Below are 19,654 nucleotides of genomic sequence, written 5' to 3'. Positions count from 1 at the left end.
ATATCTCTGTGTTTTGTTGTTGTCTCCCACTGTTGAACTGCAATGCCCTGCTACAGATCCCACCATGTGCATTCTAGTATTTTCCAGTCCTACGGAGCAGGCAGAGTGCTTATCTCACCCACTGAGTAATAACACACTGTTGTCTGTATGTGGAGAACACACAACACCATGATTGTGTGCAGACTGTAGTGTATGCCTGCTCCGAGTCCTACTTCAAGTCAATATCCAGGACCAAGAACATGTTAAAACAAAGAATGCACACACACACACACACACAAACTTCTGCGCAGCTGCGAATCTAAATCATCTGTAAATGCTTCCATATGAAGAGTAGCTCTTCTGCTGTGCTGTTCTTTGTTCATCTGGTTCTGGGTGTGGGGCACTATCTACGCCTCCATGCTATGCCTTTAAAGACTGTGCTTGATTTAAGTATGGTGTGACACTGGTCTGTCTGTTTTATGTTACCTATTGATTGATATTTACACACCATCGCTGTAGTAAAACATTTCATATCAATCATGTCTTTTGAAGTGTCAGTGCTTTGCGATGGTGTGAAAAACAATTGTTGCATGCACAGGACCGGGTTTAGTACAGTCGTCTGGACTGTGTTTTTAATGTATGTATGTATGTATGTATGTATGTATGTATGTATGTATGTATGTATGTATGTATGTATGTATGTATGTATGTATGTATGTATGTATGTATGTATGTATGTATGTATGTATGTATGTATGTATGTATGTATGTATGTATGTATGTATGTATGTATGTATGTATGTATGTATGTATGTATGTATGTATGTATGTATGTATGTATGTATGTATGTATGTATGTATGTATGTATGTATGTATGTATGTATGTATGTATGTATGTATGTATGTATGTATGTATGTATGTATGTATGTATGTATGTATGTATGTATGTATGTATGTATGTATGTCTGTCTGTCTGTCTGTCTGTCTGTCTGTCTGTCTGTCTGTCTGTCTGTCTGTCTGTCTGTCTGTCTGTCTGTCTGTCTGTCTGTCTGTCTGTCTGTCTGTCTGTCTGTCTGTCTGTCTGTCTGTCTGTCTGTCTGTCTGTCTGTCTGTCTGTCTGTCTGTCTGTCTGTCTGTCTGTCTGTCTGTCTGTCTGTCTGTCTGTCTGTCTGTCTGTCTGTCTGTCTGTCTGTCTGTCTGTCTGTCTGTCTGTCTGTCTGTCTGTCTGTCTGTCTGTCTGTCTGTCTGTCTGTCTGTCTGTCTGTCTGTCTGTCTGTCTGTCTGTCTGTCTGTCTGTCTGTCTGTCTGTCTGTCTGTCTGTCTGTCTGTCTGTCTGTCTGTCTGTCTGTCTGTCTGTCTATTTATTAGCAGCAACAGCCAGTCAAAGCTGGCCAGCCGAGCTTCAGACACCCCGGCCTTAAATATCCAACCTGTGTCATTTATTAGGGATGAAAGAGGGTACACCGTTTAAAGTTTACATGAAATTATTAAATGAAAACATGTATTCTACATAGTATAAATTACAAAAATGTGAGTAATTGTAACTTATGCAATATTGAGCTACTCTATAAAAATGTGACTAATTGTAACATACAATACTTATTGAGCTACTCTAGCTGTGCAACATGCTCGATTTTGTTTTCCAAAGAATCTGCATTTTTCAGACTAGATTTAACACACAATCTTAAAGTGCTTGGTTCTAATATGGGATGCACACTGCTTTTTCTACCACAGCATGATGCAGACATCTGCCACTACTAGTAGTGTGGATTTATTATCCAACCAACCTATGTATCAATTATCCATCGTTGTTGGGCCGCCTTGTGATCTGTAAGATTTTGAACGTAAAAACACTCACTAGAAAAATATAACCTGATGAACTTGACAGCTTTTTTTCTTGCATTTGAAGACTGTGTGCACTGTGCAGGAGATTTTTCTTTCAGTACGTTGGAAAACCCTCGTATGGTTTTCTCCTACGCACCTGTCGCCTTTTGTAGGTGTGCAAAATCTGCTTTTTAAATCTGTAAGATTTAGCATCAAAACAAGTGGCACACTTTGTAACTCGGGTTAAGTTTCACTTTCATTTTTCATGGCTTGGCTTTAATTTATACAAATATGACAGCGCACTATGGTTAATCACTTATAACCGTGGCGCAAACACCCATCCCTAATGTCTTCTCTGTCATGGTGAAACAGATGGGCATGAAGTCAAGGTAGTTCTACATAACCTGTGTGCACTGTGCATGCACAGCACATCTCAACACCACACGTTTGACCGGGGACCTGACCTAAATCTCAACTAGTAAACAGCTGGGACAGTACATGCATTTATTGAACGGTTGTTGTCGCAGCATCTTAGACACACTGATGTAGGGATATAAACGTATACCGTTTTAAGATATGTCACGTTATCAAGCAAAAACTGTTCCGAACCATGAGCTTTTTTTTTATTATTATTGAATTAGGGTTGGGGGATATGGATGAAATCTTTTTTTTTTTATATTTACCAAATTTCTCAAGATCGGTCTATTTACTTTTTCATTTTTCAAAATATTTTGAAAATGACTAAAATTGCACATCTACAAGATTGTAGAACAACTCTTTTTTTTTAAGTCAAAATGTTAGTATAGATAGAATAAGGCTTACGTGATTAAAATAAGGAAAAGCAAGTAACCATAATACGATTGTCGTACCCGTCCCAGACGATATCTGGTCTCATATTATGACATCAATATAATAATATTTTGCCCAGCCCTAAGTTAAATACACACAGACACACACACACACACACACACACACACACACACATGCCAGTTTCCACCTTTTCACATTTAATTAAAAGGGGGGATGAATAGATACTGTCAAATAGCCCTAATGTAGGGCTGTCACAATTACACATTTAAGTTGACAATTAATTGTCATACAAATAATTGCGATTAATGATTTAATTGTTTGTTTTTGGTATTGAATATTGGAACATATGAAACAAAATACAATTTCTGTTTGCCTTTTAGGCTTCGTAATCAAAAATTGCACAGGGCAAATATGACAAGTAACTTAAATATACAAAGAAATGACTGACATATTTAATCATTTTATACTTTCCAAAATATTTAAAAATAGCTATATCTGCGTTGTAAGCTTGTAGATCTGCTATTTCTGCTTTAAAAATAAATAAATAATGACGATTGGTCGATTATGCAAAAATAATTGCGATTAGACAATTATGTAATAATTATGACAGGCCTAAGCATATGCCGTGGTATTTCAGATACCATACTGTGAACTGTCATACCATTACATCCCTTTTCTGACAGCAAAAGTACAAAAGAAACATGACTTTCGAGGAAGATGTTTTTCTATGCTGTCCGATGATGCAACTCAATGATACAAGTTAAGCATGTGCGGGGGTGGGAGGGGGGGGATTTAGTCATTTGTTCATGTGGGCTGGTGTGTGGAGTGCGTAGTGGAGAGGTGTATTAAGTCATTCTCCCAATCGCTGTGTGTCACAGCAGGGAGACGATGACGGCATCAGTCCTGCCCACAGTTCAGGGAGTGGAGAGAGTCTCCTACGCTTTCTGTTTCCGTCTCTCTCACTCACTCACACACTCAGACTGTGTTTATTTTTAGCAGCAGCGCGTCTTTGGTGTTGCTGTGTGGCGTCTCTGTGTGAGAGGCACGAACAAACTCTCCCCACCCCCTCTCAACATCCCGTAGTCTCACCATGAACTGTAACATTCTCACTCTCACACTCTTTAGCATACTCATGCACACACACTCCTACACACGCACCCTCTACTCACAAACACAGCATTTGTTTGCCAACAACTAGCTACTGTACACTACACACAGTCACACCTACCTGTACAGCATTAACCCTTCACACTGTAGTAACTCACTCACTCTGCCAAGAGTCAAACTACAGTTGGACCCGAGTCCTTGAGGTTATTGTAGTTTTTTAATGTATATTAGTATGAGGTTACTGTGTTTTCTATAATGAATTAAATATTAGTGTTATTCTGAAGCATGGTAAAAACCGGAAGAAAATGTGTGTGATATGAAGAGGAGGCTTTGAGCTATGCGCATGTGCGTGCCATGGTGGAGCGTACTGTAGTGGCGGGCGATATTGAGCGGGAAGATGTGAGCTCTTAGCTGTGGTTCCTGTGCCAGGCTTTCAAACAGCTGACAAATACCAGGCTGCTCGCTCGCTCTCTCTCTCTCTCTCTCTCTCTCTCTTCACTTCTCCGTTTCAATTTCTCGCTTTGCTTCTAACCAGTGGTGTAAAGTAACTAAGTACATTTACTCAAGTACTGCACTTAAGTACAATTGTGAGGTACTTTTACTTTATTGGAGTATTGCCGAATTGTCTATACTTTTACTTCTACTCCACTACATCTCAGATGCAAATATTGTACTTTTACTCCACTACAATTATTTGAAAACTTTAGTCTCTAGTTACTTTGCAGATATAAATTATAGGCTATTTGAAAAAAGCCGACAATCTAGACGCCATCGTGACGCGTTGTGAGCGAGTTGTAGATCGGCTATTTTCAAACATTTTAGTACTTTTACTTTTGTTACTTAAAGTACATTTAGATACCAATACTTTTGCACTTTTACTCAAGTACCGGTAATTTTTTTAATTCCAGACTTTTTAGTTGTAACAAACTACTTTACATTGTAGTATCGATACTTTTACTTAAGTAAAACATTTGAGTACTTTTCCCACCACTGCTTCTAACCCTGGTACTCTCTACACATTATTTATCTCTTCCTCATTATTGCTCAAACTTTTCTCGCTTTTCTCCTCGCCTTCTCTCTTGCTTTTCCTTCCCTCAGTGAGAGAGGCTGTCCTTGGCAGTGTGCTGAAGCAGGCGACGGAAAGTGGGTCAGTGGGTCAGCTCAGGCAACAGGCTCAGGCTGGCTCTGCTCTGGGTGTGACCGGAGCCCTGCTGTTTGTCCCAGGGAGTAGCCACCGTTTAGCATCTCCGGCTATAGATTGCTGTCTCTCTCGCATGTAAATGCGAGGGCGAGGCATCTAAAGATTAGCCTCAATAGCCTGACCGATAAAAGAGAAATCTGAGACATCTATGAAACTGTCTAGCTGTTCTAGGATAGTGCTGGTCCTTTGTAGCAGTGGTTCTCAAACCTTTTCATGTCAAGGACCCCCAAAATGTATATGTATTTGGCCGTGGAGTGGACCCCCATCTCAAAATATTTTGTTCCAGGGACCCCCAGAAGCAAAGAATTGAGTTGCAAATGTTCGCTTTAAAAATATATATGTTCAAAGATTTGCAGACATTTTCTCGATTTTTCAAAAATAGCAGATCTACAAGCTCATAGCTTGTATATCTGCTATTCTTGAATAGCGAAAGTGTAAAATAATGCTTTTTAGCTCAAATCTAAAAATGACAGATGCGTCCCAGGTCTTAATGGGTTAATAATAGCCTGACCGATAAAGAGAAATCTGAGACATCTATGAAACTGTCTAGCTGTTCTTCTAGGATAGTGCTGGTCCTTTGTAGCACAGATGGCTTTGCTAAGCAAAGTTCCAGTGACAGAATGTCACATCGTTCTCTCTGCCAGGCCAACAGACCTAACTTTACATCTTTGCCCATGTCCGTCTTCTGTGTACAGCTAATCTTTTCTGTGTAAAGCTAATCTTGGACACCGCTCGACCGATTTGCATGAAACTTGATATGCACACTCCCAGTAGACCAAGGAAGAACCTCCACCTCACATTTTGTTTAATTGGCGTCATAGTGGTGCTATAAAAGACCACTTCAAGATCATGGCTCACCCCATATAGCCTCCACCCATTTCCACTTAACTAACATTTAGCTTTTTTTTTCAAAACACACGTTTTGCTACTAGTACTTCTCCTACAATTCCGTGCAAAAAACATTCAAATTCCTGCTATGACCTTGGGGGGAGGGTTGGGGATTGGGGGAATAAGTTGTCATATATACAATCATATGCTTGTACCTTGTATGTAAAATGGAAAAATAGAAACAAAGTGTTTAGAAAAAAATAAATTCAAATTGGTACACATTAACATTTTTAATTTTCCATTCCGACCGGCCTATTTTACCAAAAAATGCCTCATGATCTATTCCACCTCAGCTTTGTGATGCTGAAGTATCCAACCATCCATTTAATAGTCCACTGCGGAGTCGCGTTGCATGATCTTGCATCATTGTGTTGATATTGGATTCAACAACTTTATTAGACAATCAATGTCTGTGCACCGGTGATTTGATTTAAATGACCTAACTCTTGACACAATGTCACGTTAAAGGGCACAGTTCATGAATGCATGCATTCAGGAAATCATTAACTGAATTAACTGACATGAGCAAGATTACATCAGTTTCAATACGTTTATGTAGTTGTCTCAGCATCTTAGACTCTGATGTAGGGATATAAAGGTATACCGTTTTAACATATGTCACGTTATCTTAAATTGCTCAGCCATATCAATGAACGGGCCTCTGTAGATCTCATACCTCCAAAAGCACTTTTCACATAGGGAGTGCCACAAACGTGAAACGTTGCATCGACTGTCAGCATCCTGCCTGCTGCATCCTGTGATTGACACAGCGCTGGGTAGTCCACCCAGCCTGGCGGAGTTCTGTGTTCCAAGGAGCCCCTTTTTTCTAGTTCATTATACAGTTACTATATAAATCTGGTCAGGTAGATGCTATGTCTACACTAATTGTTGTTATGCCAGAGAATGACAGCTCTTTGGAAATAGCCCCGGGCAGCTTACATAATGTAGGCCTAATAGCCCATTGAGCTTAATCCAGGCTCTCTTAGTGTTCCTGGATGGCCTATACAGCATTAATGTCATTGATAGTGACAGTGTTGTCGAGAAGGGTTGTTGTGTTTCACAGTGAGAAGTTGAATCGAACACAATGCTCAGTGCTGTTTTTGTTATTGCCTGTTACACAAGCCTTGTCAGCTTGCTGTTCTGGACAAATTAATTTAATGGTGACTGGGCGTTACTGGCCTCATCTGATCTTATTATAGATTGTCTGTCTGGATTGTTGGCCTGGCCTGTTGTCACAGGCAGGAGATTTGTATTTTTCTATAAAGATTGTCAGGCTGTTCACTCTTTTGTTAGTGTGCCACCCGGAGAATGTGAAAAAGAAAAATGCAACACTTAGAATGTCAGTTTTCTAATTTTCTGTGTTTGCTGCATATGTCAGATGTTTAAGACTGTGCTCTACAGGCATGAATTCAAGTTGCATATTGGAGAAAAGCTTTCATACATTCAAATGAAGCAAGTCCAAAGCATTGGGGATCTTTTCGCCCTGAAAACGTTATATTCCCATGTGCAAAAAACATGGGCAAAACTTGTGCCAACGTGAGTTACAAGGAATCATTCACAATACATTTTCTTCTGTGCCAATGCCGTAGTTCTAGTTCTTAAACGTCAAATCCCAGATTTGGGGTTTATCGGCTTTGTACACATAAAGTACATGGCAAAGCTGAGGTGCCCATTTTGGTTTGTTAAAATAAATTGTTTGTCTCTCTCTGTTTCTAGGATAAACACCATGATGCTGCTCATGAAATCATCGAGACCATCCGGTATGTGGCTTTCCTTCACTAATCCATGAATTAACTGATCACTCTGGTAGCTTTTGCTGATGCCATCTAGCAGAAATGGCACAGTATCATCATATTATAGACACACCTACAATAACATAGCAGGATGGTTAGACAGTATATTGTGTGTGTGTGTGTGTGTGTGTGTGTGTGTGTGTGTGTGTGTGTGTGTGTGTGTGTGTGTGTGTGTGTGTGTGTGTGTGTGTGTGTGTGTGTGTGTGTGTGTGTGTGTGTGTGTGTGTGAGAGAGTGAGTGAGATCAAGCGTTGCATCTGGATGCTTTTCTAACAGCAGCTTTTATGTTGTAGGTGGGTGTGTGAGGAGATCCCGGACCTCAAGCTGGCGATGGAAAATTACGTACTCATCGACTATGACACCAAGAGGTGAGCCAAGGGTCATCATAAAGTGCAAGTACTGTCCCTTCAGTGGTGGAAATTTCTACTGCAACTGTGGATGTTTGAGCTTGAACTAAAAGCATGCAAAACAGAAGGAATACAATTTTACACATGGGATACTATTGTGCTTTAAAATTAGCTGTCTCAAAATAAAGTACTACACAGCCTACAATGCTAAACAAAATCCACTTATCTGCGAAGATATTGAAGCCCAGAATACATTTTGTGTCAATAATACCATTGTGCTATGTGTTGAACTGTTGTTGCTCTTTTCAGTTCTGGGCCTTCTATAAACATTTGCTTATTATTTCACAGTCGCTTTGAAATAAGTATTGATAGATGTACTGTACAATGTAATACGTTGCCACAGGGATACATTTTGTTCCTACTTTGTGTGTGTTCTCACAGTTTTGAGAGTATGCAGAGACTCTGCGACAAATACAACAGAGCCATTGACAGTATCCACCAACTGGTGAGTCCATTTAACTAATTTTCTGCCAATAACGCATATATGCGTTCTATAGAATCCATCACTTGCCTGCCAATAACGCATATATGCGTTTTTAGAAAAACAAAACAAAAACCAAAGACCAACGAGATATGATTTAGACTCCTATCCACTTCCTTGTTAACTTAAAAATTCTGTATCTCGGCTCCTGAGTACTTTTTTAATTTCAATGAAAAATCTCTGGCAGACAACTGCAAAAAATCTGAAATAACTCTGGCAGGTTAAGTTTGAATGTATCAGTCTCCTTTTAAGGGAGTGCATTGCGAACTTGTGTGTGTCGAGCTAAGTGTGAACAGATTTACTGTACTGTTGGAGGAGGTCAAATCTGCATGTGTCCCAAATGTCTGTCCCATGTTCCAGTGGAAGGGGACCACCCAACCCATGAAGCTGAACAAACGTCCATCCAATGGACTGCTGAGGCACATCCTGCAGCAGGTGTACAACCACTCAGTGACTGACCCTGAAAAGCTCAACAACTATGAACCCTTCTCCCCGGAAGTGTACGGAGAGACCTCCTTCGACTTGGTGGCTCAGATCATTGACGAGATGGAGATGAAGGACGACGACACCTTTGTGGACCTCGGCAGTGGTTCGTTTTTTTGATCACCAGTTTCGCTATAAGTGAACAGTGAGCAGTGCTTTTTAAATTTGGAGCCATCACTTGTAAATGAGTACTGGTCTTCAATAACTAGACTCTCAAGAAGTGAATAACTTGGATGAATTCAGTGCCTTGATGTCTGTCTGTCTCTGTTAGTCCGTCTGTCTCTCTCTCTGTCTTTCTCTCTCTCTCTCCTTGTCCTACAAATCTTTTTTTTTCTTTCTTACAGGAGTGGGGCAGGTAGTGCTGCAGGTTGCTGCAGCAACCAACTGTAAACACTACTATGGTGTGGAGAAAGCAGACATTCCAGCTACCTATGCAGAGGTAAATAAACATCCCTGATAAAGTGAACACAAACGCACTCTAAAATGATCCTTCTTCATATGGGACTGATGTTGAGTATTGTCTCTCTTTCAGTCCATGGATAAAGAGTTTAAGAAGTGGATGAAATGGTATGGGAAGAAGCACGGAGAGTACACGGTAAGTTTGATCTCAGTGTTCGTCTGCTTTAGTAGCGCTTCTGATCTGATAGTCATGTGATGTCACAGCATTCATCAGTTGTCCCCCATTACTCTTACTTGCACTCAGGCAAAGGACATTAAATTAACCACTCAAACTCTTAGTTGACCGAGGTCCCCCATTGCTCTATTCTAGGTATGCTCCTTTTTTCCCTCAACACCACAATTCTTCACCAATCTGCAAGCTCGTTGTGAGCTTGTAGATCTGCTATTTTCGCCCCTGAATAGGGATACTAGGGTTCATGTGGATAAATATTATACTTGGATTTAAATTTAAATCGCTTCTTTTGTAAGACTTTCGAAAGGAAAGTAAGAACGTATTGCTGACTACAGGCCCCCAGAGCAACCATTTTGGTGCTTGACTAATGACCATTCATGAGCCCCTCTAGAGATGTGGGCTAAAATAAAGACATTGTTACACAAAGTGAAATATGGTTTGCTTTGTTTTATTTTCTTCCTTTTGCTTTTTGTTTCCCCATTTTGTCCCCAAGAATTTAGTCATTGTCAATTCCCTCCATGTATATAGTCCCTGTCACAGACAACAACCACATATGTGACTCCACATGTGTATCTGATACGCATGGAGTCGCCAGCTACTTAATTTATGTGCAGGAGTTGCTAGTGCAGTGACAGAGATTGCCCGGCCAAGCCGGGGGCACCATGGAGGGTCCCACAGAGCTCTATACTAGGTTCGCTAGCATTTCTCTCTACACAAAATCGCTTTGCGACACATTGTGAGTTTGTAGATCGGCAAACGTTCGCCCTCAGTATAGGGATGCTAGGGTTCATGTGGTTAATATAGTAGCTGTAGTCTCTCAGCACACAGGTGTTTGTGTACCAGTGTAGCTCACTTGCTCCTAATATTTTTTTCAGCTGGAACGGGGTGACTTTTTGTCTGAAGAATGGAAAGAACGGATAGCCAACACAAGGTAGAGTAACACAGCAAGTCCCACTTACACACTGAAAGACACAGTTGCTTCATGTACTGGAAAACATGGCTATGCAGTGGTGGAAAGCACCTGAGAAACAAAAAAAGGGGGGAATGCAGCTTTGTTGAAAACTTGCATCTTGGCGGTCTGTGTGACTTTCTAGTCACCAGAAACTATTACTAGAAACATTGAAATGTAGCATATCCTTCCCTCTGGACACCACAATGCTAATGATGTCTCTTAATGAAATCCATAGGCTTACAATGTAAGAGCATTTTATCTACATGTATAACTTTTTTTTCCTTCTTGATTTTCACTACCCCATACAAAGTTTGATTACAGTGATCGGATGGAAAGTTGGAAAGGATGGGATCTCAGAAAAACCTTTCTGTAATGAAGCCATCCCTATTTTTCACAGAGCCTATATTCCTTCTTAGAGCTTAAAACTAAGACGTTTTCCCCACAGATTTCTGTTTAAATGTCACCCCCACTTCCAACCTAATTTTTCCCCCTCTTCTCCCCTCTCTGTCCTCCAGTGTTATTTTTGTGAATAACTTTGCCTTCGGTCCAGAGGTGGATCACCAGCTGAAGGAGCGTTTTGCTAACATGAAGGAAGGTTGGTAACTTAACACCAACCAAAAGATTGCTCTTTGTGGGGGACTAGTAATTGATTCCAGTCATTGCCAGAGTGTTATCCTGTTGGTTAGGTTAGCTTGTTGTGGCTTGCACTAGATCCTGATGTTGCTTGCAGAGACCTACTACACCTCCATCTCCTGATTTGCACCTAAGCTGTACACTGTGTTTAATGCCAGTCTTACTGAAGAAACCCCAATTTGTGGGCCATTTAACTCTACTTTAGTGACACACTGATCAAAGTGTGGAACACAACAGTTTTTAACACCAGCAAGACCATTTGCTCTGTGTGTGGGAGACACCCACATGTTGTATTGCTGGTGTTGGGAGTGACGCCTGGACTTATATGAAAGGCTTATTTTTCCAGCTGTTCTTATTAGAGATAAAAACAGAGAGAGTGGCTGATGATAGCTAATACCAGCTGTGTCAACATGGGGCACTTGATCTTTGACCGCAGCAGCCTTGTGACCAACTCGAGTGACCTCGCTGCCCACCCCCCAGTTGCAAAGCCAAAACATGACAGGATGATTAATGGGTCTATTGAATATTGTATCTATAGGAGCATGTTATTGATCATTGTTTGCCTCAGGTATAGTGGCAATCTTCATATCCAGTATACAATGTACAAAATTGACTAAATTATTTTTCTGTCTCTTTTTCAGGAGGGAAAATTGTGTCCTCAAAACCATTTGCACCGCTAAATTTTAGAATAAACATTCGAAACTTGAGCGGTATGTACGCTGGGATAAGTGTTTTCTAAACATCATACCTCAAATCTCAAATCGGTTTACATTTCAGCGTTGTAAAACAATGCCTTTCTTTCTCTCTCTGTCTTTTAGACATTGGCACAATAATGCGTGTGGTGGAGCTGTCTCCACTGAGGGGCTCTGTGTCCTGGACAGGAAAGCCAGTCTCCTACTACCTGCATACCATAGACCGCACCATAGTGAGTACCAGGTCTTCCTCTTCCACAGTTACATTCTGTCTGTTGTCAGTTCTCTTCTCTTCCATTGATGACTCGGATGCTCCACTTGAAGTGGTGTTTCTTTTGATTTTTTTTGGTCAGACAGGGAGATCAAAGAGACTGTGCAACAAAGCAGACAAGTAGTCCGTTCTGTATTTACAATGTAGATTTAAAACCCTTCACATTGGCTTATGCCGTGGATAGACCAGGCAGCTCAGAGGGGCTGTCTGACTAGAACTACTTACACAACAAGATGGCTTATCCCTGGATTCCACCGGGCACGGTTCTAGGACAGTTTCTGACATGCACAAACAAAGCAAAAGGTTTATCAGAATATAATACTCCTGCAGTAGAAGGCAAGTCCAGGATGAACTGAAAAAACTAAACACATCACGGCCGATCTACACAACACTTTTCACAGCAACACGCGCATATACGCACACACACACTTTTAGATCCAGTCCTATTTTAAATCCTGCGTATGCAGGGCTCGCGTATCCTGGTGTAGCCGGTATTGATATCAATTGGTTCTTTCCAAACACGCTGTACATGCGCAGCAAATTCCATGCATACGCACGCTTTGAAAAGTCTGTTGTAGATCGGCCGTCACTGAAACTGTACCGAGACAGAGGCAGAGCTTGCTGTTCCATCATATGGGTGCGGCTATTGAATAGCCCTACCCAACCATGGTAGTATAGGTAAAATAGTAAGTATAAGCGTAGTGATATTACAGTAAAAAATCTTGACTATGTGCAATATTGCTGATAGACCTTCATGTAAAAACGGCAGTAGTATTCTATGAATCCAAAATGCACAGAGCCTAAAAAAAAATCTTTTCTACACTTATGGGCCTAACTTGGTCCAGATCAATATTTTCTGTTACTTCAAGCAGCTCCTCACTCATATTCGAGGCTGAAATACACTACCATTATTACAAAAAGAATAAGGTAAAATAGTAAGAATAATAGGGATTATAATCATCCAATAATTGCTTATTCAGTGTTGGGTAACTACTTCTCTGTTGCAGTAATGTCTTAATTTCAGATGAGTGATAAAAGAGCAACATGCACATGTTTTGAGCCTGTGTAACACTAGCTAGAATATTTAGTTTGAAAAGTTACTGAGAGCCACTGAACATTGAAAATGTAAAAGGAGGCTCTGCATAGCTCTGTTACTTATGACACGTTCCTATCAGAGCTTCTAATAAGCAAATGTTTCTTGTTTTGTGTCCTTTTTCAGCTTGAAAACTATTTTTCTAGTCTCAGAAATCCTAAACTCAGGGTAAGCCATGTTTTTCTTTGCTCACTGTGTTTACCTCATTATAACAGTTTTCACAAACATAATGCGCAACACCTCAAACAGCTAACATTTCACTGAAAAATAAAAGTTAATACAACTGATTTATTAATTTAATGAACTGCAGCTGTCCTTATTCTGTTATGACATGTCTGTGATACATCATACAGTATATGAATTATATATATATATATGAATCTGTGCTGTTTCAGGAGGAGCAAGAGGCAGCTAGACGGCGTATGCAGAAGGACAATAAAAGCAACAGCACCACCCCCACCAAGCCGAAGGAGCAAACCAAGGTGGTGTACACTGCATTACGCTTGTGCCGATTGGTGATCGTATCGTATACTGTATCACCGATTGAAGGGATGATCACTGATTGGATTTTCCTATGCTACTTACTATCTGAACTAGGAAGTAGAAAATCGTTCAACATTTGGAGAGGAGCGCCGCTTATCAGTGTCACTTTTTTTTTTAACCAACCAATAAAAATCATGGAAGAGGAAGGAAAAGATAATCAAACATGGCAGAGGAGAGGCAGATGTGCATCCACACTCTCCTACCCACACTCTCCTACCCTTTCCCATGACAGTGGGATATTCATCCAGTTCGGTTTCTGGCATGCATTTTTACAGCTATTTTATCTGTTATTCCGGTTACGCTATTTGTACTTAAAACGCAGATAATGCAACGATTGAACCAAGATTGGGCATAGAATGCGCAGAATGCTTTGGAAGCATTCTGCGCATTCATTTTTGTATCCCAAAACGTTTCACAGTGTTCCTGGTACTTGTTTTGACTATAGACTACCTGCTGTTAAAGCTGCACTATGTAACTTTCCTCTTCTACCTTGGATTTGAACCCGGTTTCCTGCGCAAGTGCTGACATTTTTGCCATTGAGCTAATAGAGCCTGCCTGCTTGCTCGGGGGATAGATTGAATCTTGACCATCAGGTCAAAATTTGTGTCAGATCCTGTGTCTAGCCCATTAAGACCTGAGGCGATTCTTAAAAAGTTTCCAAATCCTAACAGTTTTTTGGAAAAAAAAAAAAAAAAACACTCGGTGCCGCGCTATGAGCTTGTATATCTGCTATTTTTGAATAGCCAAAGAAATCTTAAGTGACACAGATGCGTTCCAGGTCTTAACGGGCTAGGTGAGACATGACCTTTGATCTAAATGTCTCAATAGAAGAGCAGGTGGACAAAATACAACTACCCCAATTGTATAAGTCATATTGTATTAACATACTCTACCATACAGACAAAATTACATTTTATTAATCTAAAAAAACGTTACATGGTGAGGCTTTAAGCCAGTCGTGTTTACCCGTGTTGCTGTGTACTCCCTTTGACACTTGGTTTCCGTGTGTCTGTGTGTGTGTAAATATGTCTTCACAGCACGAGTCCTGTGTCGAGGAGGTGCGTCCTAGCTTGTTGACAGTGGTGAAGGCCTCTCCTAAACCCCGGAGGGCCAGGCTCCTGTCCAAGGGCCGCAAGCTGAACAACAAGAAGCGCGGTCGGCCGAAGAAGGCTGTCGTGGCCGCCACCGAGAGAAAGAACAAGAAGAACCAGAGCGCTTTGGAGCTGCTGCATGCCAAGACACTGTCTGCAGCGCCCCCTCAGGGTCAGAGGCCGCAAACATGAAAATATACGCACATACATACATACACAAAGTCGTATGTCTGTTTCTCAGGCTACAGCAACAGACATGTTGTTTTTTTGCTGTTGTTTCATCATTCATGCTGTTTGTGTATTTGACTCAAATAGGAATATGTTTGTGTCCTAAAATAGATGCATACCGGTCACCTCAGAGTCCCTTCTACCAGCTACCTCCCAAGGTTCCGCACTATTCTTCTGGTCAGCTACTGATGAGCCCTACTCCCCCTGGCCTGCAACAACTGCTGGGTAAGTTGGACCATCCATCCATGATCCAACTTAATTCTATACTAGCCTACTCGGGCGACACACAAGTCGGGAACGATGAAAGTTGGGAATAGACACCCACTCGTTTGTGCAATACAATACATAACAGACTCATTGGTGCAGCGGCACCAAAGGTGATGCGAAGCTCCCCGAAGCCGGCAGGTTGGGTTAGCCAATCAGGGAAGCCGGTGCCCACACCCCTAAACACACCCAGGGTCAGTCACATGGGACACTGCAACTAAGTTTGAGGCTGTTCGGCTGCCCGAGTTATACCCAGGACAGACAGACAGGCACAGGTTTTGTGAATTAACCCATTAAGACCTGGAACGCATCGGTGTCATTTTTAGATTTGAGCTAAAAAGACATATTTTGCACTTTTGGCTATTCAAAAATAACAGATATACAAGCTCATAGCGAGGCACCGAGTGCCGCACTACGAGCTTGTAGATCTGCTATTTTTGAAAAATCGTGAAAATGTGTGCAAATCTTTGAATATATATTATTTTAAAGCGACCATTTGTAACTCAAAGCTTTGCTTCTGGGGGTCCCTGGAACAAGATATTTTGAGATGGGGGTCCGTGGCCAAATACATGTCATTTTGGGGGTCCTTGAAAAGTTTGAGCAACACTGATATAGAAACATACGTTTTTCCGAAAACTGTTAGGATTTAGAAGACATTTTTAGAATCGGTCTCAGGTCTTAATGGGTTGATGATAGATGGATCGATACATGCTCTCCCCATAAGATAAGGAGAGACTTGGTGGTCTGTGGGTCCATTGTCCTGTCCTTATTACTGGCACTATCATGGTACCTAGCCTATCACTTTCACTGAGCATATCAGCAAGTATGCCAGTCTGTCTGTCTGTCTGTCTAGAGTCTTTCTTTCATCATTCTACCTGGATAGTAATGAGCTGTCATGAAGTGGCAGAATGGAAGAACTGCCGTGGTGAAAGACAATTCTATTCACTCCTGACTCTCCCTCCTCTTCCCTCTGTGTGTTTCCCTTCTCCGTCTCCTTGTATTTCTCTGGCCACAGATAACATCAAGGTTCAGTATCTCCAATTCATGACCTACATGAAGACTCCTCAGTACCGCTCCAGCCTGCAGCAGCTCCTTGAGCAGGAGAAGGTAAATCAGACACATTGTATTCCAGATTCAAAGACTTCCTTTGTCACATGCTTTTACATGCATGTGCAGTGAAATGATGTTGCAGACTCAGTTGGACTGCGCTAACATGTAATGACCAGCATATATAATATAAGGAAGTACAAGTAGTAATAATACGTAATTAAGTGTTGGTGGCAATTAATGATCACGGCTTGCTCCTGTGAGCAGAGTCATTGAGTGTGTCTGCAAAAGAGGTGTCTGTGTGTGTCTTTATTCCTCTGTACACTTAAATGTTAGTTATCCAGTCCTTCTACAATGGCATTTCACCACTTGGTTAGGTGCCTTTGGCGTGCGATGCAAATGCATCAGTTTTTGTTGCACCGTCGAGACTGAATTGGTCACAATGGAGTCTAAACGTCACAGAAATGTACCACAACGGCATATGTAGTTGTGGCGGCAGTGGCTCAGGGGTAGAGTGGCCGGATGGGAACCGTGAGGTTCCCAGTTCGATCCCGGGCTCCCCCAGAGTTAGTGTCGAAGTGTCCTTGAGCTGAAGACACTGAACCCTTAATTGCTCCCGATGAGCAGGTTGGTGCCTTGCATGGTTTCCTCTGCCATCAGTGTATGAATGTGTGTGTGAATGGGTGAATGTAATGCACAATCTATGTAAAGTGCTTTGGATAAAAGCGCTATATAAATGCACCATTTACCACTTACCATTGTGTTGGCAAGCTGATTTTCTTCCTAGATTAAATAGGTTGGCAACCAAATTATATACACAGTGCAAATAGACATCATTATTATGTGGTGAACTATAATGATCCTGAGCTAGGCACACATTGTGCAAAGAGATGGTCCAAAAATACCTTATGTGCTCTGTTGGTGAGCGGGTATTTACAGCTTAAAGACAGTTGACCTGGCAGTTAGGTCACTGTTCAGAGCTCAGACAGCTTCTGTGGTGGCTTTTGGGCAGTGCAGCAAAATTGCATGACTGCAGCAGCACCCAAACAGTCCATTCCTGGGGTGATGGGTGTCCTTCCTTAATCCTTCAACCATAGCTCTTAGGGAGGGGAGAGGATTGTCTGTGTGTATTGTTCGTGACAAGTCCTCAGTGATGTGCAGGCCGAGGTACTTATAACTCCTCACCCTCTCAAATGGTGTCCCATTGAAGGGGGTGTCGGTATTCTGCCGTTGCATACAAAAATCCTCAACCATCTGCTTGTTTTTTACCGATGTTCAAGGAGATACTGTTGTCCTGGCACCACAGCGATGGGTTGCCACCTCCTGCAGAGAGGCTTTCTTTTCACTGCCCACCACCACTGTGTCAATGGCAAACGTGATGGAGATGTTGGGGGTGCCTTCCACACCAGGGGAAGGCACACCCACACTTTACCACCCACACTTTTCCACATGATATAGGTGGACATATATCATTTCTCATTGTGAGACTTAACAAAACCAAGTGCAGTTGAAGTAAACATACAATCATAAAGGTGCAGGCAAGACATGATTTGACAGCTTTGGCTTGAGTGTAATGTTGTGTATCTAACCTCCTCAAATTGTCCACCCACTCCAACCTTCCTGTCCTCTATTCCTGTTTTCCTTGGACCTCTATTCCTGTTTCCTTGGACCTCTCCAGCTGAAACACAGGGAGCTGTCAGGGCAGGCTGAGCAGCTCCACTCAGTGTGTCAGACTCACAAGGACAAGATCAAAGGGCTCTTCCAGACCAAACTGGATGAGGTGAGCACTATGACTTTTACAATCCCCTGCATATCACAACTGTAAAGATGTACAACCGTCAGAGTCATAGAGCATAGTGTTAGTTCTGTCAGGACACAATAGTCAAGCTTACCTATGAGCATCAGCTGATTCCTGGGGGGGGGGGGGGTTGCTGCTCTTCCTGTCATGCCACTAAACATAATAAATACTTGAGTATTGCAAAAAAATGCATGATTTAACATACAATTAACCCGTTTCATTTTAACAGAAGTGGCCCTGACAAAACTCGATTAATATCCAGCGGATTGTAAATTGTTTTGTGTTTCTTTCTGTGTGGCGGTCAGCTGGGAGTGAAGGCCCTGACCATGGAGGACCTGCTACAGGCTCAGACAGAGATCTCGGCCCACAACCGTCAGCTCAAAGAGCAGACCAAACAACTGGAGAGAGACATGGCTGAGCTGCGAGACCACAGCCTGCTGTTGGTGAGACCTCGCAACCCTTTTACTCTGTGATTATGGTTCCACACCCTGCTATTACAGCTCTGTCCCTGTGGTTCTCAGCTCCTTATCGCCATTTTGTACACCTCTGCAGTGTGGGTTGCAAGTACTAGTGAACCCTTCCAAAATGTGGATTCTCTAACTGAGCACACACTGCGGCGATGGGTCAGGTCCTCATTCCCATTCATTAGCACTCTATAGATTCACACGGCGTAGCGTCATCATCAGCCCCTCATAGCTGGGGGCGGAGTCGCAGCTATGAGGAGGTTGTTCTCTTGAAAACCTGTCATTATTAGCAAAAAAGATTTATGTAGACCTACGTGTACCCATGTTATAATGTCATTTTGGTCGTTCTTTTTTTCATTATATTTTTCCATTTTTCTCCCAATCCAGTCATTACGCGAATTCCCAATTCCCCAAAAAAAGAGACGCCTGTCTCCTCCCACATGACGTCGCCGGCGGTCACTTTTCTCCCGCTAGTGAGGAGTTTCACCGGGAGGACGTAAAGCATGCAGAGGAACAGGCTATTCTTCCCAACCTGACCAACCTGTAGGAGTTGCTAATGCAGTGACAAAAATTTGCCCGCCCCACCCGGCGTCTCACCCGCAAACATGGCCAATTGTGTTCGTTGGAACGCCCGGCCAAGCCGGAGGCACCGTGGAGGAATCGAACCCCAGTTTCTTTCTACGGTGGTGGGCCTGAACCATATCCCTGTGCCACCCGGATGCCCCTCCCATAACAGACTGGTGTCTATTAAACCAAAGCATATTGTTGGTATTCGTAATAATCATACGTAACGTTACATTATGCTGGAAGCTGTCATGACTGATAATCTAAGCTGCTAATAAATGAAAATGCCAAAACCGGAGAGACCTAGATTTATTTGCGACAAGCTATCAAAAGTACTGTTTTTGTGGATGTCTGTTTTTACCATCCAGCTAAACATTTGAACAATATTACTTTGTATTGTTTTAGGAAA

At 41.9% G+C, this 19,654-nt stretch overlaps 1 protein-coding gene across 1 annotated transcript in view; it reads left to right on the top strand.

Moving 5' to 3' along the window:
* dot1l (DOT1-like histone H3K79 methyltransferase) overlaps window positions 1–19,654 on the top strand; it is a 43,484-nt gene that overhangs the window by 2,777 nt on the left and 21,053 nt on the right. The window contains exons 2-18 of the mRNA XM_084066474.1: window positions 7,528–7,571; window positions 7,897–7,971; window positions 8,392–8,455; window positions 8,852–9,080; window positions 9,319–9,413; window positions 9,507–9,569; window positions 10,481–10,536; window positions 11,073–11,152; window positions 11,832–11,900; window positions 12,009–12,115; window positions 13,373–13,414; window positions 13,642–13,728; window positions 14,827–15,052; window positions 15,220–15,333; window positions 16,388–16,479; window positions 18,098–18,199; window positions 18,523–18,660. Coding sequence (XP_083922600.1) covers window positions 7,528–7,571; window positions 7,897–7,971; window positions 8,392–8,455; window positions 8,852–9,080; window positions 9,319–9,413; window positions 9,507–9,569; window positions 10,481–10,536; window positions 11,073–11,152; window positions 11,832–11,900; window positions 12,009–12,115; window positions 13,373–13,414; window positions 13,642–13,728; window positions 14,827–15,052; window positions 15,220–15,333; window positions 16,388–16,479; window positions 18,098–18,199; window positions 18,523–18,660 — 1,683 coding nt within the window. The remainder of the gene's footprint in view (window positions 1–7,527; window positions 7,572–7,896; window positions 7,972–8,391; window positions 8,456–8,851; window positions 9,081–9,318; window positions 9,414–9,506; window positions 9,570–10,480; window positions 10,537–11,072; window positions 11,153–11,831; window positions 11,901–12,008; window positions 12,116–13,372; window positions 13,415–13,641; window positions 13,729–14,826; window positions 15,053–15,219; window positions 15,334–16,387; window positions 16,480–18,097; window positions 18,200–18,522; window positions 18,661–19,654) is intronic.

Source organism: Gymnoscopelus microlampas (assembly GCF_963454915.1).
Source record: "Gymnoscopelus microlampas genome assembly, chromosome: 9".
NCBI classification, from domain to species: Eukaryota; Metazoa; Chordata; class Actinopteri; order Myctophiformes; family Myctophidae; genus Gymnoscopelus; species Gymnoscopelus microlampas.
This window is presented reverse-complemented; position numbering and strand designations above follow the sequence as displayed.